Genomic DNA, 25036 nt, shown 5'->3' with positions numbered 1-25036 from the left:
TGAATTGTTTTAATCAGGTAGTCAGCTGCATGCAATGCAAGAAAATCTAAAAAAGCTAAAACTTAAATAGCCTGCACTGGCCTTTTATTTTTTTTTTTAGTCTTGGTACATAATTATGTTCTTAAGAATATGGAACAGTACCTAAATAATTTAATAGGCTAAACAAGGAACTATAGTCTTTAGCAGGGCTATAGAGCTGTGTTCCGGCTCCGCTCCAGCACCAGGCAAAAACCTGCAGCTCCATCTGCTCCGTGCTCCAGCTCCAGGCTCCACTCCAAAGCCCCCTGGTCTTTAGACAAGATAAATATCCTAGCACCTCCATGCTTTGAAGCAAAAAAACCTTTCAAATTTGGCAGACACATAGTGTGAGGTCATTAGTACCCCTTTTCCTGTCCTCACAAAAATCCACAGAGATGTGACTGAGTTAAAAACCTCTGAAATAAGATTGCCAGTGCAAATTTAATTCAGTTGTTTTGTGCATATGCATTGAGATAGAGGATGTCGTATGTGAGGCTGGGCAAGACTATGCATATCTTTAATGTTGTTTAATCATAGATTTTATATATGTTTGTATATTAATGTTTTAAGTGATTTTAGATTTAATAATGTAACGCTTTGCTTGGGACTGGGGTTTGTATAGGAAGACAAAGACACAGATTCTACCAAAGAACCTCTGGATGACCTTTTCCCCAATGATGAAGATGACCCAGGGCAAGGAAGTAAGTGAACTTCAGATTATATAATTACAATGTATTTCTGCTGAATAGAAGCTTGGTTTTATCTTCAATTAATGATTGAAATAATCAATCATTAATTCCTAGAGTGCTCTGGTCCAGACATTGTGCGGCATAGACAACAAGGGCAATTTCAGCTTTTAGGATTTATTGTATGCAGTAAATTATGATATAATGAAGATAAAAATCTTTCCCTGATGCACTTTTCTGTAATTTCTTACTCCAGCATTGACTATGTTCATCCCTTCCAAAGGGTGGAAGTTAGGAAAGCTGATTTATGAGGATGTTATTCCCACTATATAAAAAGATTGGGCTAGTCTCAGATGGTTTTAAAAAAAAAAAAAAAAAAAAAAAAGCTTGCTAGCTACCCCTGACCTCATTAGGAGCTAATTTCCATACAAAATTTAGGTAGTAGCTTGCTAACTTAGACAGAGAAGTTTTAGATCCCAGTGTCAGGACTTGTTTCAGTCAACCTTGAGACTTGGTAGTCTGTCCAGGTATTGGGTTCTATGGTGACCTGTATGGTTAACTTCCCTGGGCAGATTTCCATATGAGGCCTCGTCAGTTCTATTTTTGTCACTCATAAAGGACACAATTTTTTTGCAATTAATACTACTCCAGAGATGTTGTTATCCTCTCAAGGTTGAAGGGTTGATGAGTTGGATGAGGTATACCTGAGTTACACCTTTATCATTATTTATGTTACCATAACAGGTAGGAGCCCCACTTATGGACCAGGACTCCATTTTGCGATGTGCTTTATGAACATAGAACAATAAAAAGATTGTTCCTGCCCCCATAGAGATTACAGTTTTAAGTATGAGACAGGAAACAACAGATGGATACAGACAGACCATTGGGATAGGATAAGGAAACAGGACAATATTGGTCAGCCTGTGGTGTCCACACACCAGTGGCCTTAACCATTGGCAATTTTTTTCTAGGCATCAAAGAAAAGGAGAGTTTTAAGGAGTATAAGGAGGTAGCTTTGCAGATAATTACCAGAAGCCTCTCCTAAGTCTACAAGTCAGCATGGGAGAAAGCATGATGGAGCTTGTTTGAAAATTCAGCAAGTGTGCAATGGAACTGTCATCAAAGGTCCGATAGGCATCTTAGTCGACCTCTAGGTAATAAATGATAGATGATGGGTCTTAAAGGGCCTTGAAAGTGAAGACAAGTAGTTTGATCCAAAAAGGAAGTTGGAGCTAGTGGATGCAAAGAGACGGGTAATGTGATCAGAGTGAGAGTTTAGGAAAACAAAAGTCTGGGCTACTCTAGCGGAGGGGTTCGAACTAAGATACACAACTTCAGCTACACTATTCCAGTAGCTGAAGTCGAAGTATCTTAGTTCAACTTACCTGGCTGTCCTCACGGCAACGAGTTGACTGCCACGACTCCCCCGTTGACTCTGCTTACTCCTCCTGCTGAGATGGAGCACAGGCGTCGATTAGCGGATCGATTTATCGTGTCCAGATGAGACACGATAAATCAGTCCCCTATACATCGAACACTACCCTCTGATCTGGCAGGTAGTATGTATGTACCCATAGAAAACAAAAAAGCAACTGCAGCTTTTAGGATTTATTGTATGCTGTAAATTATGTTCTAATGAAGATAAAAATGTTTCTCTGATGCCCTCTTCTGTCTTTGCAGCAGTGTTCTGAATGGATATGAGTAGGGCAAGACTGCATTGTCAAAGCCAAAGAAAAGAATGTGTGGTGGTAAAGGCATAAGATGAGAGCCATGATGAGAGTGTTAGCTGTGTGGATGGATAGAAAGGCTATATATTAGAGATGTTATGCAGAAAGAAACAGTGAGATTTAGACATAATCTGGATTTGAGGATCTAGAAATATCTGAGTCAAAGATAATGCCTGTGTTACAGGCTTGAGTGACAGGCGGGATGGTGGTGGTATACATAGTGGGGGAACTCTGTTTTAGCCATATTTAGATTGAGATGACAACTGGATGTCCATGAGCCGATATTGGAGAGAGAGGCTGACATTTTAGTTTGGACAGAACGAGGCAGATCTGTAGTAGAGAGGTAGCTCTTTGAGACATCAGCATAGAGATGTAGTTGAATTTGTTTGTAGATGAGATTGCCCAGATATAAGGTGAGAGGAAGAAGAGGGGGGACCAGGACAAAACACTGTGGAATTCCCATAGAAAGTTGGAGGCTGGGGATGAGGAGGATCCTCTGAAGGAGCAGTCAGAGGTAGGAGAAAGAACCAGGAGAGGCTAGAGTTACAGAAGCCAAGGAGAAGCATGGTTGATGGTAAAAGGCAACTGATACATCAAGGAGGTTGAGAATGGAGTACCCGTTCAGAGCTTTGGCTAGGAAGAGGTCGTAAGACGCTTTGGCAAGAGCAGTTTCAGTTGAGTATAAGCTGTGGAAGCTGCATTGGAGAGACTCTAGGGTGGAATTAGAGGAGTGGAACTCCAGGCAGCAATTGTAAACAGCATGCTCAATGAGCTTAGAGCTGAAAAGGAGATGGGGGTGGTAATTGGAGAGGCAAGTGAGGTGAAGGTTGGGTTTTTTAAAGGTAGGGGAGACTAACATATGTTTGCATTGTGAGGGGAAAGAGCAAGAGGCTTAATAAAGAGTAAGGGAAGGGATGAGTGGATGCAAGGGATTTCAGGAGATGGGATGGTGTTTCTAGAGCAAGCGGAGGAGTTAGATGAGAAACTTCTTCATCTGTGACAGGAGAGAAGGAGGTAAGAGTTGTAGGAGGAGGATAGGGAAGGTCATGTTGTAGTTTGTCAGTTATCTTGTGGAAGACATTGGCAAGATCCTGTGCTGAGAGAGAAGAGTAGGATTTGAGGAGTGAGTCAGAGGTGGCAAAAAGTTGGCTAGGATTGTGGCATGGGATTCACTTACGTTGAAGAAGTAGAGTTGTTTAACTAGGATGATATCAGAACTGATGGAGGAGAGAACAAATTTGTAGTGGGGGAAGTCAGCCTGGTCATGGAATTTCTACCAGAGAAGATCTGCAACGTGAGAGCAGGAGCAGAGGAAGTGCATGTTGGGGGTGAACCAGGGCTGGGGATTAGCGGGGGGAGCCTTGTCATGGAAGAAAGGGGCAAAAGAAGTAAGGGTGGAGGAGAGCGAAGCATGGAGATAATCAATCATATAAATGGAAGAAAGGGGGAGGGGGCAGGGAGGAGAAGGCTGAGAGCAGATGACAGTTCGTCAATGCTGATGGACTGGAAGGCAAAGAAAAACCAAGTGACGGTATTAGGAAGGGGACTAATGAGTGATGCAAAAAGAGATCAGGTGGTGGTCTCAGGAGAGACATCAACAACGTAGGATCAGTGAGAGCAGAGTATTTGGTGAAGACCAAGTCAATTGAATGGCCATTTGGTGAGTGGGAAAGTTGAACCAGAGCTTCAGGTCAAATGAAGAGGAGAGGGTGAGGAAATGCATAGCTACAGGATCAGATGAGTCATTAACATGGAAGATGAAGTCACCAAGAATGAGTGAGAGTATAAGAAGAGAGAGAGTCAGGATTCAAAATCGGAGAGGAAGTCTGATGGGGAGGAGTTTGGTAGATGAGAGGAGAAAGGATTGGGATGCTGTGTTGCTCAAAAGACAGAGTGGAAGAGGGCTGTGGAAGGGGGTTGGAAGTGGCAGAACTGGGAGAGGGGAAGCCACACATCCACCAGGGTTGGATCCAAGGCAGGGAGAGGATTGTGGGGGAAGGAGAAGCCAATCTAAGAGAGGGCAACTACAGAATCAGTGTAGGGATCCAGGTCTCTGAGAACCAGGAGCTAGCAGGAGCAAGATATGAAGTGGTAGTGGATGACTGAGATCTTTTCAGAGATGCAATGGGTGTTCCAAAGACACACAGAGGAGGGGAGGAGGTGGGGTAAATGGAGCAGGAGAGGTGTATGGTTAGGAATGATGACAGAATGGGTGGAGCTGGTGGGGGGACCGGTGTGGGTGTTGAAGAGGTTGATGAGGAAGGGAATGCCAGGGTTGGGACACAGGTCACCAGAGATCAGGAGGTGGCAGCAGAGGATGTGTGGTTTGGATTTGTGATGGTGGGAGGAGAAGAGAGATTTGAATAGAGAGAGGAAAAGGTATAGTTAGTGGGAATTGTAGAGGGGTGAGGGTAATAAAGGAGGGGAAACTGAGCTAGTGTGAGGGGTAGAGGAGGGAGAAAAAGAGATGATTTGATGCAAAATAGAAGAGGGATGTGTTGAGAACCATAGGAGAACGACAAGGGGATGAGGTTACAACAGAAAACCCGAACCGAGTTCAAAAAATATTTTGAAGGCAACCTTGCATGGCCCCCTGCCAAGTGACTGCGGTGCTTTCTCCCACCTTGCAAAGGAGGAGGAGAGTAGCCATCTGGGATCCAGTGCTGGGATGATCTGGGCAGTGGGGGGTGTTTCTTTGGTGCTTACGATCCTTATGTGGTAATTCAGTTAAATTGTTGATGGTTAGGATTTGTTTACTGAAATACTGAAGCTTTACAAAACATAAATCAAGAAGGGTGTGAGATTGGTTCTATAAAATCTAAAGGAGAATTGCTTTGATGACCTATTGGTGATAGTCACCTGGATCAAGTTTCTCTTCAGATGCAGTCATTGTGTGGGGTTTGAAAGGAATAGTAGAGAAAATCATTAAGGTTTTATGTTGGGATGAGGTTCATCTTCCAGGCTTCTTTGAAGTCAGCATACTGGTAACACTAAGGCTGAATTGCAGATCCATACCCACAGCTGTCTAGTCCATCCACCATTTATTTGAACAAAGAAGGAAGGGGAGTCTTTAGGTGACTCTTATGCCCACTTGTCAAAAGGTGCTTGTTCTCTTTAGGCTCTGGTGGTAGATGCCTCGTTTCATCCCTGGATTATCAACTAAGCCTACATCTTCCTCCCTGTGCTAGGCAGGGTGTTGAACTTAGTAGAGGGATAGGGCAAGTCCACACTACAGACTTATATCGATATAACGACATCACTCAAGGATGTGAAAAATTTACATCCTTGAGCGATGTAGTTATACCAAGCTAACCCCCCACATAGACAGTGCTATGTCAGCAGGAGAGCCTCTCCTGTCAAAATAGCTACCGCCTCTTGCAGAGGTGGATTAACTGCAGTGGCAGGAGAAGCTCTCCTGTCAGCATAGGAACGTCTTCATTAAAATGCTACAGTGGCACTGCTACAGTGGTGTAGCACTGTAGCACTGTACATGAAGACAAGCGCATAGTCCTCATGGTTGTCAAGATGTAATTTGATGAAGACAAACCCAAAGGGGGTGGATGGAATGGGGCTAGAAGACAAAGGTTATAATTACAAGAACATACAACTGGTTTATTGTATGTATCTTGTTTATCACATATTTGAAAGACAAAAACATCATAATTATTTTTTTGCTTGTTTGGGTTATCTTAGAAATGAAGAAGGGAAAATACTAGTAGCTAAAACAGTGGTTCTCAACCTGCGGCCTGTGGGCAGCTTGCAGCCCGATCAGCACACAGCTGCAGCTAATGTGACATCTTCAGGGCTATACAGGTAGTATTGGATACAGCCCACAATGGTAAATAGGTTGAGAACCACTGGAAGAGAGGGCAGTGGGCAGAAAAGGAAAGAGGATCAGAGTGTGAATATAATGGGCAAGAATTTGCAAATGGAACCGTTGCAGTTTGTTTTGAACTGAATGATTCCACTGACAGTTTGCCAGGGTTGTGAAAGTGTCCCTTGTTTGGTAGTTCTGGAGTGCAGAAAGCCAGGCTCTTGCTGCTAGAGCTCTGGTCCTTTGCGTTCAGTTTCTGGAATCAGTATGGTTCTGCACTGGAGAAGACCTTCGTAGCCCTCACAGAAACGTGTGTGGAGAGGAGGGGACAACAGGCTATTTCCTCCTGGTTCCGGGATGGAGATGCAGTTGTCGTGATTTGCGGGTAGGGAACCAGGTGAGCAGATTTCAAAGGAGTAGCAAACAAAACAAAGAGGCTGGCTATAAAGGCTTGCTTCACTTTTCCATTGCTGCTGCTGCTACCTCTATTGGTGTCTTTTCTAGGGTAGCATAGTGCTTTTATAGGCCACCATGGGAAGAGTGGTTGCAGAGGAGGACAGGGCATGCAGAAGAAGATGACTACTGAGACTTCATACTCCTGGAGCAAGGGGATAAAGGAGGAAAAGTAGACTAAGGCCTGGTCTACACTAGCCTGTTATTTCAGAATTAGCCAAGTTATTTGGGGGGGGGGGAGGGGAATGATTCCATCCACATGACCAAACAGTTCTTTTTCGATTTAAAGGGCTCTTTAGTTCGATTTCTGTACTCCTCCTTGGCAAGTGGAGTAGCACTTAAATCGAGATTGCAATCCCGGGTTAAAGGAATTGTGGATGCAATTCGAGGTTATTTGCCTCCGGGAGCTATCCCAGGATGCTCCCTTGTGACCACTCTGGACAACACTCTCAACCCCAATGCACTAGTCAGGTGGGCAGGAAAAGCCCCAGGAACTTTTGAATTTCATTTCCTGTTTGGTGATCATCAGCACAGTCCACCATCACAGGCGACCATACAGAGTTCACCATCACAAGAGATCACGTAGTCCCAGATTCGCAGATGAGCTCCAGCATGGTCTGAACAGGGGGTACTGGATCTCATTGCATGCTGGGGAGATGAGTCTGTTATGGCAGAACTACGTTCCAAAGAAAGGAACACAAATACCTAAGCTGAAGTCTCCAGGGCCATGACAGAAAGAGGCTACTCCAGGGACACAGAGCAGTGTCATACAAAAATCAAGGAGCTCAGGCAAGCATACCAAAAAGCCAGGGAGGCAAAGGAGCGCTCTGGGTCATAGCTCCATACATTCTGCTTTTACCGTGAACTCTATGCAATTATGGGAGGTAATGCCACCACTACCCCACCACTGTCTGTGGACACCTGCAAGGGGAGAGTTGCATGGAGCAAGGAGGAAGAGACATTGGAGGATGAAGAGGAGAAAGACAGTGCACAGGCGGCAAGTGGGGAATCTGTTCCCCCCCCTTGCCAGGAACTAATCTTAATGCTGGATCCAGTAGCCTCCCCTCACTCCCAAGGCAGGCTCCTGTTCCATGACTCTGGAGAAGATACTTCTGGTGAGGTGAGAGCCTGATCGGAGCCATGTAGTGGGGGAACCCAGCCGCCCTGGGTTGCTCGTGTCTAGAGTAAATGGCTCCGCTGTATCTAACACTGGATCTAATGCAGGAAAGGCAGCAAGACCACAGACTTCCACTGCAGCCCCTGTATACTCAAACTTCCTCCTCCCCCAGTTCCATAGCCTCCTCACCCAGATGCCCAAGAACACGAGGGGGAGGCTGTGAGGACCCACACAGTCAACCCCAGAGGATCACCCAAGCACCAGAAAGCTGGCATATGCAAACTTCTGATTTGGTTTCTGGACTTGTCCTTCCCTCCTCCTGCACCCCCCTCCCAACCCTTCTCCCCCAGTCTACCTTCTAATTTCTCTCAGTGCATTGTGCATCAAATAATAAAGAACAGTTTTAAAACAATTTTGCAGTTTATGTACTGGCCACCATGGTATGCCGGGGCCAAGGCGGGGATATGTGTTCCATCTATTGCTCCGCCGCAGTTAGGGAACCCCAGGGCATTAAAGCCATCCACAGTGGTCTGCATATTTCCCAAAGTCACTACCCTTGTGTAGCAGAGTGATCCCCTGCTCCTGCCCTGAAGGCCTTAAAACAGTCAGGAAGAGGGCTGTGGCAGGGAAGAGCTAAGCTGCTTGGGGAAGTAGCCACAGCTGGGCCATGCCCCAGTCAGGCCATGCCCCAGTCAGGCCCAGCTGGTTCCTATGAAAGGCTGTGAGCCAGAGGCCCAGGAACAGTATCCCTCTGCCTGTAGAGGGAGAAGGGCCTGGCTGCAGGGAATTAGACAGTGTACTTGAGTGGAGCAAGGTTGAGGAAAGGCAGAGGAGCTGGGGAGTTCCTACCTGGAAAGCCCCAGGCTGCAGTGTAGCATTGGGCTAAAAGGTACTGGGGGTTGCAGAGGGCAGACCAGGGGTAAGCCAAGGCAGCAGTACAAACCCAACCTTGCCAGTGATGCCAGGCTGATACTGCAGTCTGCCCCAGGGCGCAGGGGCTAGACAATGACTGGAAGTAGCCATGTACTGAGGCAAGGTGGGAATAGTGGATGGGGGATCCCCCAGGGAGGGGAGACCCTAAGACTGAGGGGATTACTGCTAGGGAGCAGCATCCCAGATAAAAGGGCACTGGGTCCTGGGAGGGACATGGGGCCAGAGGACAGGCAGATCATCAGCCTGCAGAGGGTGCTCCGGAGCTGGAACCAAGCTAAATCCCAGAAGTCACCAGCAGGAGGTGCCACAAGGGTGAGTCTGCTCCTCTGCACCTTGATAGCAGCTGGTCAATGATTGCATTGACTACTTGCAGCACAGCCGCCCCTACAGTAGATTTGCCCACTTCAAACTGATTCCTGACTGACTGATAGCTGTCGGGCGTTGCAGGCTTCCACAGTGCTATGGCTACTCACTTCTCAGCTGTGAGGCCTGCTCTCATTTTGGTGTCTTTGTGCTTCAGGGCAGGGGACAGAAAGTCACAAAGTTCCATGAAAGTGGCCCTACGCATATGAAAGTTTTGCAGCTGCTGGGAATCATCCCAGACCTGCAACATTATGTGGTCCCACCAGTCTGTGCTTGTTTCCCAGGCCCAGAATCGGCATTCCACGGCATGAACCTGGCCCAATGCCATCATGATCTCCCAGTCACCACCTGCCATGCATCTAGAAACATCGGTGACCATGTCCTCATCAGTATACTAATCGCATTTCCTCGCCCAGTTTTGCAGGTACTGAACATACTGCTGGATAATGGATGAGGTGTTTACAATGGTCAAAACGGCAGCAGAGATCTGAGCGGGCTCCATGTTTGCTGCGCAATGGCGCCTGCATGGGTAATCCTGGAAAAAGGGCGCAAAATGAGCTGTTCGGTTCAAGATGGCAGATAAAAGGCGGTAAATGGTTGTCTTCTGTAGCTTCCATGGGAGCCCAGGACAGCTTCCGCCGCTTTCTCCAGATTGTCTGTGCAGTTCTGTTCACAATGACCAAGAAACAGTAGGGAATTGTTGCCTTCTGTAGCTTCCACAGGAGCCCAGGACCGACAACATGGAAAAAGCGGGGAAGCTGTGCAGCTCTGTTCATGATGGCTGAGAAGTGGCGGAAAATGAGTTACATGAAAGAGTAGATAGAAAGAGGAGAGGTCATTCAAAGTGGATTCAACATACCAGGAGACAGGGGGTGCACCGTGCTGCACCGTCTGCTGACAGCATGGAGTCTGCCGTAGCTTTCACAAAGCGAGGAGCAAGTGGTGGCACACACCCAGAAAAACCTGTGAGAATGTTTTTGCCTCCTCATGCTCTGGGAGTTTAACCAACAATTCCAGTGGACGGCAGTGACTACGGGAACAGTGGGATAGCTACCACAGTGCAACGCTCCGCCATTCGATGCTAGTCTCGGTACTGTGGACGCACTCCGTCGAATTCACATGCTTTAGTGGGGACACATAACATTGAATGTATGAACTAGATTCTGGAAATTTGAATAAAATAACTTCGAATTAATTTCGTACTGTAGACCTACCCTAACTCTAGTCACCTTCCTGTGGCTGGCTGGTGTTGCTTGTCTTCCCCTACCCTTCCCCCTGGTAACTTAGACCTTTAGTAACTGAGGGCAGAATTTGACCTTAAAATTGGAGCTTTGTTAATAGTTCGGTTGCTTGTGAATCAGATTAGATCCCACCTCTCTCTCCATAGATTTTATTGGCCCACAGAAGTAAAAAGTAATAAAAATATGTACTTGTTCATAACTGGAATTATACTGTATTATATTACCTGAATTCTCTTTATCCGAAAATCCTAGTTATCCAAATCCACAATATGTCCTTGCTAATAACATCTCAATTAGCTTGTTAGCACTAATCAACAGCTTTGTATTTGTATATTAGTTTTGAGTGGTTACCTGTTGTTACTGAGACTTAATCCCATTTCATCAGCAACAACACCTTGTCAGGACATATTAAATTGTTTAATTTGAATTAATCAGTATAAATGATGTCTACAGTAGTTTTAATACAATTTTGGTGTTTTTAATTAACTCAGTCACATTAACACTGTTTTTTCTCTTTATTGAAAGTACAAAGTATTAAGCAAACATCAGCATTACTCCCTTCCCTCCTGTATGTCTAGATCAGTGAAAGAAGAGATCAAAATAGCACTTTGTTTATCCAAACTCCTAGTTTTCCGAAACTTTCAGATGACTCTGAGGCTATTTGAATAAATGGGAGTGAACTATATGTCAGTCAGAATACTGACAGGGAGAGGATCTGCTTAGTATGGGAGTACCATTTTTTACAGTCATGTTTCAGAACAGAACCACACTTTAAAACAATTAGATTAATTTTAGTGTCTAGCATGGATTTTTCTTTCAAAATGGTTTCAAATTGATTGCCTTCTTTTTGCAGTCCAACAGCAGCATAGCAGTGCAGCAGCGGCTGCTCAACAAGGTGGCTATGAAATTCCAGCAAGATTAAGGACTCTTCATAATCTGGTTATCCAGTATGCTTCCCAAGGTAGATATGAGGTTGCTGTACCCCTGTGTAAACAAGCACTTGAAGATCTGGAGAAGACTTCAGGTCATGATCATCCTGATGTTGCCACTATGCTAAACATACTTGCTTTGGTGTACAGGTTGGTATTCTGATATGCATTTAAATTCTCCATCAACTGAACTTCTTTATTTCTGTAAAGTTGACTAGAGGCCTTAATGCAGGAACTGCTATAAAAATGTTTTTGACAATTTTGTAGGTTCTAAATTTTTTATTTGTGATGGTATCACTTGGGCACTTGACCTGGGGTGCTCAGTCACACCACAGAACACCAGGGTCTAGATGAGTTCCTGAATATCTTCCCATATCTCAGTTTTTGGAATGCTATTTTTCATTTTGAAACTTAACTATCCATCGTCGATCATTGAGAAGATGGTCAGACAACTACCTCTCAGGTTATGCGAATGCTGGTGTAAATTGAATGGCAAGATGTACATATGCAGATAGCATTTCCAGTCCCTCAAAAAACCCTATTTAAATTGTAGTTTTTCACACTTGGAAGTGAAAGACTGTATCTGCATTTGATCCCTTCTCTTCTGTGCTGTAGCATTCCTATCCTGACACTGAAGTCAGCTCCTACTTTTGCATTTCGTCTTATAAGATTTATTTAAATGCTACTTCCTTTTTTTTGTGAAACAGAGTAAAGTGTTAATTCTGGTTTTCTAAAACTTAGGGACCAGAACAAATACAAAGATGCAGCAAACCTCTTGAATGATGCCTTGGCTATTCGTGAAAAGACTTTGGGCAAAGATCATCCAGCGGTTTGTATATCTGATTTTCATATTTTTAGTTGTGTTTTTCACTGACAGTTTGTTTTTTTTTCTTCCCCTGCCCAACTTATTCTAATATTAAACTCAACAGGAACATTTAAGATCTGGCTTGTCACTAAACAGGACAGGTAGGAGGCCACAATGTAATATTCTGTATTCTTTTAATATTTAACCTGTCTTTGAGCATTGTATCCATTTAAAACTATTTCACCCAAAAATTACTCTGCTGCCACATTTATTTGATTATGAATCAAGTTGCATGGTCTGTATGTGGAAAAAATTAACTTCTGAAGGAATATTTTAATTAGCTTATTTTAATTAGCTTATTTTAAGCAATTCAGTTGCTGAATTCATATAGAAATTGTACTTCTGATTTGTTTTACTGCCTCTGTTTAAAATAAAACAGATAATTCCAATCAAGATGTTTGTGCTCAAGTCACTTTTAAAATATAACTTGGTGATGTATTGCTTCATATAACCTATGTTACAGTGGGCAACTCTGTGAATCTGGATTTATGTAAAATAGCTTTATTTCTGGTTGTCATATTTAGAGCAAATGTATGCATTTAATCACATTTCAACAGGCTAACTAAATACATTTCACAGTTTGCTATGTCTTCTCATTTAAGAGTTATTTCTTAATGCAGTGATTTGCCAGAGATCTTCACTGTACATAGAGGATATGAACACAGCAGTCCATTGTAAATATATTTTAACTAGTTCATTCTTTCACTAGGTATTCACTTCGTATTTAATGTTTCTCTGCTGTTGACAGGTGGCAGCTACTCTAAACAATCTTGCAGTGCTTTATGGTAAACGAGGAAAGTACAAGGAGGCAGAACCTTTGTGTAAGAGAGCTTTGGAGATCAGAGAAAAGGTACAGAGTAAAAAAACAGAAGCCTGACAATGAAATTTACAAAAAATAAAAATCCAACTTCTGCTTTTTAGAAAAAACTCAGTCTCTCATATTTTGATTGGCTAGACCTACCAAGCAATACTAAATACCTTGGATAGTGTTATACAACTTAAATTAAAATACAAAATTGTTTTAAGAAAATTAACTTCAAAATCTTGAGAGGCTTTGGGTGTATTCTAAAGTTGTGCGAAGTAAGAGCAACGCAGCAGGAAAAGAACATTTAGATATGTTCCTGTTGGGTTGACTAGAGCATTTGAATACAAAATAAATGTATGCCATTTAAATGTCTCAAGTTAGTTGTTTTGTACTGCAGCAGAGAGTGAAAATGCTTATTCCAGTGCCTTTGTCTGGCTGTCTGCACTGCAGTATGTTAAAACTGGTTAAGTATGCTGTATGTTTTTTAAGTTTATTCTATTACTTCAAAGCTACCTGTCTCCTGTTATGAATTATTTTGTTGCTCTCTCAATTAGGATCTAATTGAATAATCCACACATATATTAAAAAAAAAAAATTAATAGGCTTTTCATAGCTCTTATAGGGAAATCCTTAAACTCTGGTAAGTGCAAAGCCATAGGTGTGCTGACTAGTTTACTTGAATGCTGTTTAAAATGTTTTAATCCTGATAGAGATAATTGTTGACCTGGGATTAATGTAAATGGACTAACTCAAACAATTGCTTTAGAATCCATGAAACAGGAAGAATTAAGATGATAAAAATTTCTATCTGATAGGACTTCCCCCCTCGATTACTCTGTTCTTTCTGAATAATCAGTTTGAAATAAAGAAGTCTGCATCATCTTCAAATATTATTGAAAATGAGGTTTTTACTGAATTAAATATAAAAATGAATAATACATTTATTCATAACGTAAACCTATGGTAATTTAACCTGCTGTGCAAATCAATTTGTTTCATGCTGCCTGTAAATTTTAATATTGTGTGCGATATTGTATTGGAAATACATAACTATTGTAAAAGTTGTCAAAGGAGATGGAGGGTTATTATTTGGGCAAAAAACAACTTGGGCTTTGGTCACCTGGAAAAATTGAGGCAATTTTCATTTGGCAGGTAAGCCTGTCAGTTTGATATTAAAATGATCAATGATGATAGTTACAATGTTAAGATTAAATTGTAATATCTGGACATCAGAATTCATACTGTTGAAATGAATGGGGTAATTCTCATTTCTCAGGGCTACTGTTTCAGACTTCTGTGCTGAAGTTTTGTGTCAGTCTCCCGCTGATGCTAGCTATGGTGGGAGTGCAACTATAAACTGCCTGCTGGAGTTCTTTCCACCAGGTTTTTTAATCCTGTTCACTAGCACTCCAACTACTGCTGACCTTGGTGGCACTTCACTGAAGATAGAGAAGTTGTGGGAAATCTTATTGTAGAGAAAAATCAACAGGACATCATTGTATTGGCTTACACTCAGTTCAAGTTTGTAGATTTTCTTTATAATCGTAAGAGCTAGAAACTGTTTTCTTTCAAACCAAGGTGTGGATTCTACAGTAAATTCCATAGCCATGGAATTGCAGAATACACAAGACCCTGGTTATATACAATAGTATAGGAATTGGAGAATAATTAAATGTACATATTTAGAAAAATTCTATTATGCCTCCCTCACTTACAGAATGACTAATCATTGGCAAAACAACATAATTACTGGCCAAATGATTGTGTATAACACAACACAACGCAAACTAGAAAAAAATAGAATATTTCTTCTTTGCGAGACTGAAAGATATCCTTAAAACTTATTGGAATATATTCATGCAAAGGACTTTTTGGAAGCTGTACTGAGAAGTTTATTTAAAAAACATCAGTTTCTCTAATGCATTGTAATCTTAGCCTGTAAAATTTCAGTTTAACTTTGAATCTTGATTGAGTGCACAAAAGCATCTTTTAAAAATTGCTATAGATGGAAAATGTCTAAACTACTTGATTTTTGTGAAAATGGTTGAAAATTAGATGCCCAATTGAGACTTTATTTGCCATGTCAGCCAAGAGCTGTCCTAGTATGTACCTAATGTAAATGGGGCTCTCTTCCACTCTCAACCAAAGAATGGGATTTATAATGAAAATAGTGACTGAAACTTAATTATAGAAAAGTCTGAGCAGTGTAAACTGCTGAGGTAAAATAATATGTTCTGATATTGAAATTAGAAAGAAAAAGGTTGTGAAAGATCATTTTAAGATTGTGCTTCTTTAAAATCTAATACAATAAATGGGGAATGTTTTAATGTATGATACCTTCATTTCCAGGTCCTGGGGAAGGATCACCCAGATGTTGCCAAACAGTTAAATAACCTCGCCTTACTGTGTCAGAATCAGGGTAAATATGAAGAGGTGGAGTACTACTATCAAAGGGCACTTGAGATCTACCAAACAAAACTAGGACCGGATGACCCAAATGTAGCCAAAACAAAGAATAATCTGGTAAGTTTGTTACATGAAGTAAAAATAGGAAAATGTAAGCTTTGTTTTTTCTGATGTGCTAAAATAATTACTCCTGGGTGCAGAATGCATACCTTCCACAGATTTCTTGGCTCCCCTGCAAAAATATGGGGGAGCAAAGAAATCTGAGGAACACACACCCCTTCCCCAGCAGCCCTGGTGCGTCTGCTGGGAGCAGCCAGCAGCAGAGAAATCGCTGTGGGGGTGGGAAGGAGGCTGGGCGTGCGTATGTCCCTGGAGAGATGTTAAGGGGGTAGATCTCAGCGCATGCCTGTATATGAAAGAGTGGCAGGGCTTGTCTACACTGGCACTTCACAGTGCTGCAATTTTTTCACTCAGGGGTGTGAAAAAACACCCCCCTGAGTGAAGCAAGTTTCAGCGCTGTAAAGTGCCAGTGCAGACAGTGTACCAGCGCCACAGCTCCCAGCTCAGGTAGCTATGTCCCTCGTGAAGGTAGGATTTTTTAGAGCTCTGAGAGAGCTCTTTCCCAGCATTATGCCACAACTACACAAGCCACATTAAAGGCTGCTTTGGCAGTGGTTTAACGTTGCCAGTGTAGACTAGCCCTAAGGAGGCAGGCCGCTGGTGTTCCCATTGTTAGTTAATTGTTCCCATTCTTCGTCAATGAAGACTCCTTTACCTTGTCAGAGTGGTGTAAAGGAGCCTCATTGTAAATAACAGTAACTGAATCCTCAGCTAGGAAGATCTATGTGCTTTCTCGCTTTTTTTCCTGTGCTAGAGAAGCACAATAGGGTTAGATTACAGCTCAGGATCTATTTTACTTTTCCATTTATAAAAAAGCAGGACCATGGTTAGCAAAACTGTTTGACTTTCGTGTGTGAATTCTGAGCAATTTAAAGTGACATTCTACTTTACAGAACACCAAAATAAAAGTAATGTAACTTAAATGAAAATCCAGGATGATAACTGGAATGCAGGGTATTGGTTACCAAGTATTTGTAACTTAACTTTTGTATTTGTAACTGAACAGTCTTATTGTGGCATTTTTTCTGCATGGTAGTTTAAATAAATTACCAAAATAAGTGAAACTGGTGTGATTATATTGTTGCATATTTTATTTGTCAAAATAATGCAGAATTTTGCATTTTTGGCTCAGAATTTCCCCAGGAGGAAATAACGTGGTTTTCTTTTTAATCAACAAGCATGTAATTATAGATAAGTTCTGTCTTTAAAAGATAAATCAAAACTTTTCCTATGCTGATACCTTTATATTATTTTTTAGGCATCCTGCTATCTGAAACAGGGAAAATTTAAGCAAGCAGAAACTTTATACAAAGAAATTCTTACTCGTGCACATGAAAGGGAATTTGGCTCTGTAGATGGTAAGGAACTTGGTGTACAACTGAAAAGTAGGATTTATTTTTTATACTTCTCAAAATAAATCTGTTTAAAACTAATTGATATTCTGCTTAAAGTTGTGAATATTTGAGGGAGATTAAAAGGAATGAAATTTTAGACTTTATTGAAACATACAGCAAAATCCATTCTAAGGAGGAAAGACTTTAATTACTGCATTTAAATTAATCCAAAACAAGGATTTTTTCCAAATGAGTGAGACTTTAGCAAGTCTACATAACAGACTACTTTTCTATCTAATCTACTTTAGGATGTTCTATAGAATCCCAAACTCTAGTATCAAAGAGCTAGTATACACACGGGACTATGTTTTTTGTCTTCTAGTCAGTGACTGCAATAATTCAGTATAGGATTTTAGATTACTTGGTAAAAATAATGGTCAACTCTTTGAGCTCATCTGCCAAAACAATTAAAGAATGCAGAAAAACTTGTCCTCTTCTTAAATTGAGCAGACTGTAAATTTAACAGCTAGACGTCAGCAGTCTATTTGTACATTGTTCCAGTAGAACGTTTCATAAACTACTGATTGTAATGCAGTATTTTCATTTCCTTGCAATAAGACAGTTATTTTTGCAGCATTCAGTAGCTGTCACAATAAAAGAAATAAATGTGTGTATTCTAGCAAAAGACTAAGCTCTTGTCAGTATATACTTCCACCAACTTGGTTAGATCAAAGTCTTCTAGAAATAGCACTCTGTCAGCAATTTTGTAATGCTGACTTCTAGGTATCTTTTCTAAAGCCAGTTAAAGGCAGACACACGTGTTCTGTTAATCTGTTTAGTCTTTCTGTAATGTGTCAGAAATGCTGATTATGCTGCCAGAACCATTATTTTTGTTGGTCTTCAGCTTTCTTCAACCTGAATATTAATATCTACTTCTTTCACTGCTGTTATAAAAATATTAATTTTATATTTTCACCAGATGAAAATAAACCCATCTGGATGCATGCTGAGGAGAGAGAAGAATGCAAAGTAAGGACTTGATTGAATAATTGTTTTCAGAATTTCTGTTAGTTACAGATATATTTTTAACATGCTGTTTTCAATTTAGGGAAAGCAAAAAGATGGCTCATCCTTTGGAGAGTATGGTGGTTGGTACAAAGCTTGCAAAGTTGATAGGTAGGTTTATTATTTAAAGCATTTTAACTACAGAACATACAGTACTCAGAAATGTCAGTTTGAAAGTCATACTTAAAAATAAAATCCTTTCATCTGTGTTACTAAAATTAAAACTGATACCTAAGAAATCCAAGGCCATGTTTGCTGGCCACAGAGAGAAGATGGCTTCGGGGATCTGATTGTGACTTAGTTCTGAGGCCTTTTTTATCCCAACTGAGGCAAATTCCAGTGGCTAGTAACAGCATCCAAAAGACCATCCGTCAGCTGGAGATGAGTAGAATGCAGCAAACTCTGGACATGCCTTTTTCCCTAGTTTCAATATACCCCTTATTCCAGGAATTACAGAGGAGGGGTGATACAGGAGCTTACTATACCAGCTCTGTGCCTGCTGGGAACTCCCGCATGCTGTGCATATGATCAGTCTCTGTGCCACTGCTTTTCAGTAGTATAGACAAAACAGAGGGGAGTAGAGCAGGCCACATAATCTGGCCTCCTACCTACATTAACTCCGTATGCTGTTCTCTGTTTTGCATTTCATTATTGTTGATTGTACAAGTAGATTAGTCTCATTTCGGTTATTTACTTTTTGATTCTCATGCACTACACAGAGCTCCAATGTTTGAATTGCAAAATCTTGTGAGAAATGGCTTTGTTTGACTTTTTAAACATTTTAATTGAAATTTGAAACAAACACTTTTTTCTCTTTGTATTATGCTTGATAAAAAAATTCTTTATCAAATATAAATTTTGAGCCAAAACCATTGTACTGTGTGTATTATGTATAATATCAAAATCTTCTGCACAAAATAGTTGACACTCTTAATAGTGAGAATTATTTCTGTATTCATCTTAGCATTTAGTTGGGGGATGTAGTAATACAAATGTGACTTTTAAAACTTAGTAAAACTATTGCTGGATCTAGTAAACTTATCTGTTCAGTCAAATATGCTATGATGTGGAGGAGAATGGTTAACTGAACTATTGAGGAGCATGCATCAGGAATTTTGTAGTGTCAGATGTCTGCTTGCTCCTACCTCTCTTGTTCTAAACACTGTGTGCCACAGAAATAGTTAGGCTATCTTATTGGTTCAGGGTCTCTGGTCAAATGCTGCTGAAACAAAACCTCAGCAAGGATCTTGACTGGTTTAAGACTTATAATTAACAATTGTGGTGTATTGTTGAATCAGGGGTTGTTTTTCTCTTGTTGGGGTTGGGAGAGACAATTCTCAAAGAAATTCATAATGGAATTTGAAATCTTTCCCCTCAACATCACTAGCTTAAATCTGGAGCAACTGAAAGTAGCTCCCAGCTAGAGGCCGAGAAGGAATTTTTGATCTCAAGTGCCTAATCCATATTACAACACCCACCATTGATACTGGCACTAATTGACATATTTTCTGACCATTTCACTGGCAGCCAAAGTTTGACTGTATTTTGGAGACTGAACTACACTCTTACCACTAGAGGTCAGGTCTGAGGCACCCAGGAAGCTAGCACTGCTGCTGTTCATGTCACATGGCTCCAGAGGATAGTATTTGTATTAGTTTTCAGGGCTATTAAGCAATCACTTTTTTGTGAGTCATAAATGCATTTGAAAGATATTTTTAATGTTTCTCACATATTTAATGTTAGTCTAATATTAAAGATGATTCTCAGATATTGATTATACTGATGGTATCTAAGCATTTATCTCATGTTTTTGAGTTTTCATGTGTATGTAAATTAAGAATAATTTCAATGTATATTTTTTTAACAGTCCAACAGTAACAACTACCTTAAAGAATCTTGGAGCACTTTACAAACGTCAAGGCAAGTTTGAAGCTGCTGAAACATTAGAAGAGGCAGCAATGAGATCTCGTAAGCAGGCAAGTATGAAAATTCCCTTTTGTTCTTAGTAATGCTATTTATGGTTTGTTTTCATCAGAATTTTGACTTCCAGTTGATGTATATTGTGCACATATGATGTTTTAGCTGTTCAGTAGCTGGCAGTTTTTTAGAGATGTATTGCTGTATATATTTGCTAATTTACTATCATTATGTTAACAAAAAACACCCTTTTTTAAGTTTAAATTAAAAATATATAGGCACCATGTTAACCCTTAGTAAACTGGGTAATTGCTAGGTTGATGATACCAGGAACTGGTGGAATACTAAGTGTTCTGAGATGCCATTGTGGGTGCAGGAGAACAGCAGTTGGAGGTATGCAGTGCAGGAATGGCACAGCCGAGTAGGGACACCTCCTGGCTTGGGGTGGCAGCATGCGTGTGCTTGGCATAATTAAGGGTGAATCCTGTGGAGGGCATGAGGGCGGACAGAAGCAGCAGGCTCAGACAGCAGTTTTCAGCAAATATAGTGTGAGGAGTTGCACAATAGAAGTTGGGAGTTGATTCTTAGGGGATGAGGTTGGACCATGCGGGGACCATAGCTAAGGAAGCATTTCTGGGGAGAGTGACCATGTTAGGGAGAGAGTCAGGAGAGGAACCTTGGTTGGTGAACTCTCTCTCCAATACTTCTGTGCGTTGATACAAGGTCTCTTCAATCTGTTGAGGAGGAACTTTTGTAACTCTTCTTAATGTAGACATACCTGGGTCTGATGTCTACAATAAATATTTTGGAAATTCTCAAATCCTAAAACCTGTCAAATGACCACCTCACCTTTCCATGTGGGAAAAAGAAAGGGTGTTTTTTTTTTTTTTAAACTTGAAGGAGAAGGAAAGCTGAGTGTATGTTTGTGTTTTAATATGGCTATAAATGTATACATCTGTGAAAAAAGAATGTAGTCCATACTTGCAGAACGGGGGATTCTATCAGCAAAGATTTGAAGGTCATTGTGAATAATCAAGAGTTTGTGTTCAACTGAAATTCAGTTTTTAATAATTTAGTAATTTTGGTGGTAATAGAAAAGTAAGGAATTTTCTTGTAAAATGATGATGTTTTTGTGTGGACACTTTGTAATTCAAACTACAAGTAAACTAGTTCAGAACAAAAAATGTTAGCCAAAATATGGCAGGCCATATCTTACGGATAAAGTACCTCTTTCTGTTTTAAATACACTGATTTGTAGCTGAGATGTTTCGAAACCTATTAGTATATGATCCTGATCCTGCAGTATTTTTTTCTGCTGTAGAAGCAGACTGCCAGGAATAGGCAAGAGCAAAGAGTTACTGACAAATCTTATACCCCAAAATGTGCTGATGACATCAACATTGATTGTTTGACACACAAAGAAGTATCCAATCCGTTCCTCTATGACAAACAGAAGGAAAACCTGAATGTTTGCCAAGTAGAAAAGGACAAAACCAGTAAGCTTGAAGAAAGATGATAGAGAAAAAAGAATCTTGATATATCCCCTTTTAATATGCGAAAATGCTCCTGTGTAAGGTCTTTGATATATCTTTAATCCAAGTGAGATTTTAAAGTAAAGTAGCAGTTCTTCAAGCAGTGTCCCTGTGGGTGCTCCACTTAAGGTGCACTTGTGCCCTGCGCCTTTGATTGGAGATTTTTGGTAGCAATGCCTGTTCAGCCCTCACATGCGCCCCATACATTCTCATGCACCATGCTGAGGCTATGTGGCACTAAACTGAGGGCAATTAGCCTGTATCTTCTCAACCAGTGTTTGCTTGAAATGGAGTCTGCAATGAGTGCCTATTCTCTGTTTAGCATTTAGATAGATAGTATTATAGTTATTTACCTTTTAGTGTTTCCTTTGTCTTTTCTTTCCCTTTTGCCCTTAAAAAATTAAAATTAATAAAAAAAATCCTTTTATTCTTAAATATATATATTCGTTTAGTACTTCCCCTACTTGGGATTGTGCCTCATTTTTTCTTGGGAATGGTGAGTTCCCTAGGATTTGAGAGGTGCCTCTTCTGCTGTGAGGCTATTCCAATCAGTGACAGGCTTTCCCAGTGCCTCCAATGTTTGGGGATACCCATATTCCTAGTAAGTGCAAGATCTGCACATCCCTCAAGGGTAAATCCCTCAAAAATAGGGAAACCAAATTTAAATGACTGATGATGTAGGAAGGCTTACATCCAGCTTCAGATCCAGGGGCAAAGGATCTCACTGTACATAGACCTTCCAGTACTGCTAGTGCTCTGTCCACATCAAGATCTCGTCACCAGAAACCCTGAGAGAGGGAGACAGTACCGTGGCACTAAGTACTTCTGTTGCACCAAAGTCCTCATCTGGATCTTCCTCTAAACAGAAGGAGGTAGGGAGTAAATTTGCACTGTGTCACTGACACAAGAGGACTATGGAGAATTCAAGTCCCAAGAGGAGTTCCATGTAGGCTCTGAGTGATGCTGGTACTGCAAAGGCGAAGAAAAAAACGTCAATCTAAGGCAGACTCGGTACCAAGTTTGGGTACCCAGACCCTAACTGGCAGCAATATGGGTGAAAAGAGTTATAAGCCCGTCAAGAAGGAACGCTCAGTACCAATATTGAGGAAGTCAGCTGTACCAGGGATGGCTAGACCTCATGCTACTGAGGGAATTGTAACTTATGCACTTCTGAGTGCCCAGCACATGGTGTCAGCTACATCAGTACTGAAGCCACCCTTCACAGAGTCTCTCCTAGGCCAATCTTTACCATCAGTAACACAGGTTTTCAGGTACCTGTCACATTCCAGGTTGCAGTCCATACCACTTGCCTTGAAACCTTGGGTGCCTCACAATGCTTTGCTGTGGTAGCTCCCAAACAGGGCTGCTCACAGACGAACAGCATGCAGGTCACACCCTGAGTGTCTGTGTATAGTTGTAATCCTGGTCCAACAACTCTGACCTCAGTAGCCTTTCAGCAACACACCAGCCGCCCTCTGGCTTCCAGGAGCCTTGGTTACTTCTTGCCACGTGACCCCAACACACTCCTAGTCCTAAATTTCCTAAAATGTGCATTTGAGCCCTCTCTTGGACAGTTCAGACATTATAGGTCTGTTGGCCTTGTAAGGGGTCAATATTCAATAGTTTACTGCTTTAACTGGAGTTACTGTTTCAGTTTAAACACAACACTGGATTAGTTTTGATTAAAAAAAATAAAACAAGTTTATTTAACTTCCAAGAGAGAGATTTGAAATGAGTACAAGTATAAGGCATTAAAGTCAGAAAGGGTTACAAGAGAAATAAAGGTAACTCGCTTTCTAGTATCTATAACTTAAATTAGACTTAGTGCAAGGTAAAATCCTTACCACATGTTTCCAGCAACATTGCTGAGCAAATTCTCAGGTCAGGATACTGCCCCCCTCCCTGTAGTCAAAGGACTGGTTCCTTAGTTGTCTTAAATGGGTGTGAGAGAGAGATAGAACCTGTGGTGGTTTTACCCCTCACTTTTTTATAGTCCAGTCACCCTGTAAAACACATTTTCCTGAGGGTCACTCCTAAATAAAGTTCCTTTCTGCTGTGAGGACGGAGACATGAAATCTCATGGGGAAAGATGTTCCATGTTGTTCCTTGCTGAAATGTAGCTCCATCTGTTCTTGCCCCTGACAGGTGATTGTCAATCAACTTTGATGACTCCTGCTAGAGGTTTTAGCTTGCCCTTTTGTCTTTTCCCACAAATCAGAAACCCTGCTCCTAACTGGGACCTGAACCTAATCCTCAATGACCTTATGAAGCATATGTTTGAACCTCTGGATAGATGTTTGTTGTAAGATTTATCTATGAAGACTGCCTGTCTGATAGTGATCTCTTCTCTTCTTCCCAAAGAGTGGGAGAATTGAGGGCTTTAATGGCAGTCTCTCCCCTTTTACGGTGTTTTCCAGAGGGAAAGTGTCGCTACAGGCCCATCCAAGATTCTTACCTAAAGTGGCCTCAGAATTCTAAATTAATCAAACCAGTTATCTCCTGGTTTTTTCCCCAAAACAACATCACATTAGTCAAGAAGCTATATTCTATACTCTGTGTGTAAGGAGCGTGTTAACTTTCTGCCTAGACAGGACCAAACCATTTAGAAAAATCTCCTGTTTCTGTCTATAATGGATACGAATGAGGGTTTGATAATTTTGAAATGGAGGTTGTCAAAGTGGATCTCTGGTTGTATTAAGGCTGGTATGATAGAATTCATCTATCATCCAACCCTCTTCAAGAGATTTAGCACATTCTACAAGAGTACTTCCTACATCAGTTGCATTACTTAAGGAAGTAGACATATGTAGAGTGGCAACTTGGTCTTCTGTTTCATACTCTTTTTTTTCTGATTGTTAATGTCCTGGTGTCTGTGGAAAGATCAGATGCGTCCCTGGGCAAGTTAGTTCTCTTCTGTATTGGACTCTGCACTGAACCTTCTGCCTCTTTAGGGGAATACTGATCCGGAGTCACCTGAAGTTGAGCACACAGAGGGACACTATTTAAAGGAGGAGAGGTTACGCCCCTTGTGTAGTAACTGGAGTTCTTGGAGATGTGTCCCTCTGTTGGTGCTCCACTCCCTGCCACCTTCCCCTCTGCTTTGGAGTCATCCTTATGGGACTTTCTGGTGGAGAAGGAGTTGAGGGCAGTTTGCCCATGCAGCCCCTATAGCTTCTTATTGGAGGATGGGGATGTATGGGGTGCATGGACGGGCTGAATGGGCATCTCTATCAAAAATCTGTTATAAAGGTGCAAGTGCACCTGAAGTGGACCACTCTCAGGGACAGCGATCTCAAACAACTCCATTTACTGCACAAGGTGAATAAACTCTCTGTATGTGTATTGGCTCCTGAGCAACAAAACTTCCACTTGGTGTTTAGTTCTGATATGGTTAATATCACTTCATGTGATTACATGCATATTAGAAAAGTTATAACATAATTAACCAGAGTAAATGGCAATGAGTATAAGGAATTATAAGCATAACTGGCAGGTAGGCCTATAGTTGTTTGCCTAAGACTTAGTATTATAAACCACTATTATAATTTAGCCTGAATGGTTAAAGTCTGGCAGAAATTTTTTTTCTATCCTTTCTCACTACATCAGGCTGGATTTTTTTAAATGTTTCAGCAGTAAGGGGTCAGCTGTTTTTGAGTATATGGTTAGGTGAAAATATTTTTTTCAAAAAAAAAAAAAAAAAAAAACTGT

General features: G+C 41.1%; 1 protein-coding gene across 6 annotated transcripts in view; it reads left to right on the top strand.

Moving 5' to 3' along the window:
• The window catches only part of KLC1 (kinesin light chain 1), an 83354-nt gene that overhangs the window by 37202 nt on the left and 21116 nt on the right, over positions 1-25036 (top strand). For all 6 annotated transcript variants that reach the window (XM_030558659.1, XM_030558660.1, XM_030558661.1 and 3 more), the window contains exons 4-12: positions 641-719; positions 11209-11434; positions 12026-12113; positions 12898-12999; positions 15304-15477; positions 16739-16838; positions 17794-17843; positions 17923-17990; positions 19747-19855. In XM_030558659.1, coding sequence (XP_030414519.1) covers positions 641-719; positions 11209-11434; positions 12026-12113; positions 12898-12999; positions 15304-15477; positions 16739-16838; positions 17794-17843; positions 17923-17990; positions 19747-19855 — 996 coding nt within the window. The remainder of the gene's footprint in view (positions 1-640; positions 720-11208; positions 11435-12025; positions 12114-12897; positions 13000-15303; positions 15478-16738; positions 16839-17793; positions 17844-17922; positions 17991-19746; positions 19856-25036) is intronic.

This window comes from Gopherus evgoodei, chromosome 4 (assembly GCF_007399415.2).
Source record: "Gopherus evgoodei ecotype Sinaloan lineage chromosome 4, rGopEvg1_v1.p, whole genome shotgun sequence".
In the NCBI taxonomy this organism is placed as follows: Eukaryota; Metazoa; Chordata; order Testudines; family Testudinidae; genus Gopherus; species Gopherus evgoodei.
Note: the sequence above shows the minus strand (reverse complement) of the source record. Positions and strands in the feature narration are given on the sequence as shown.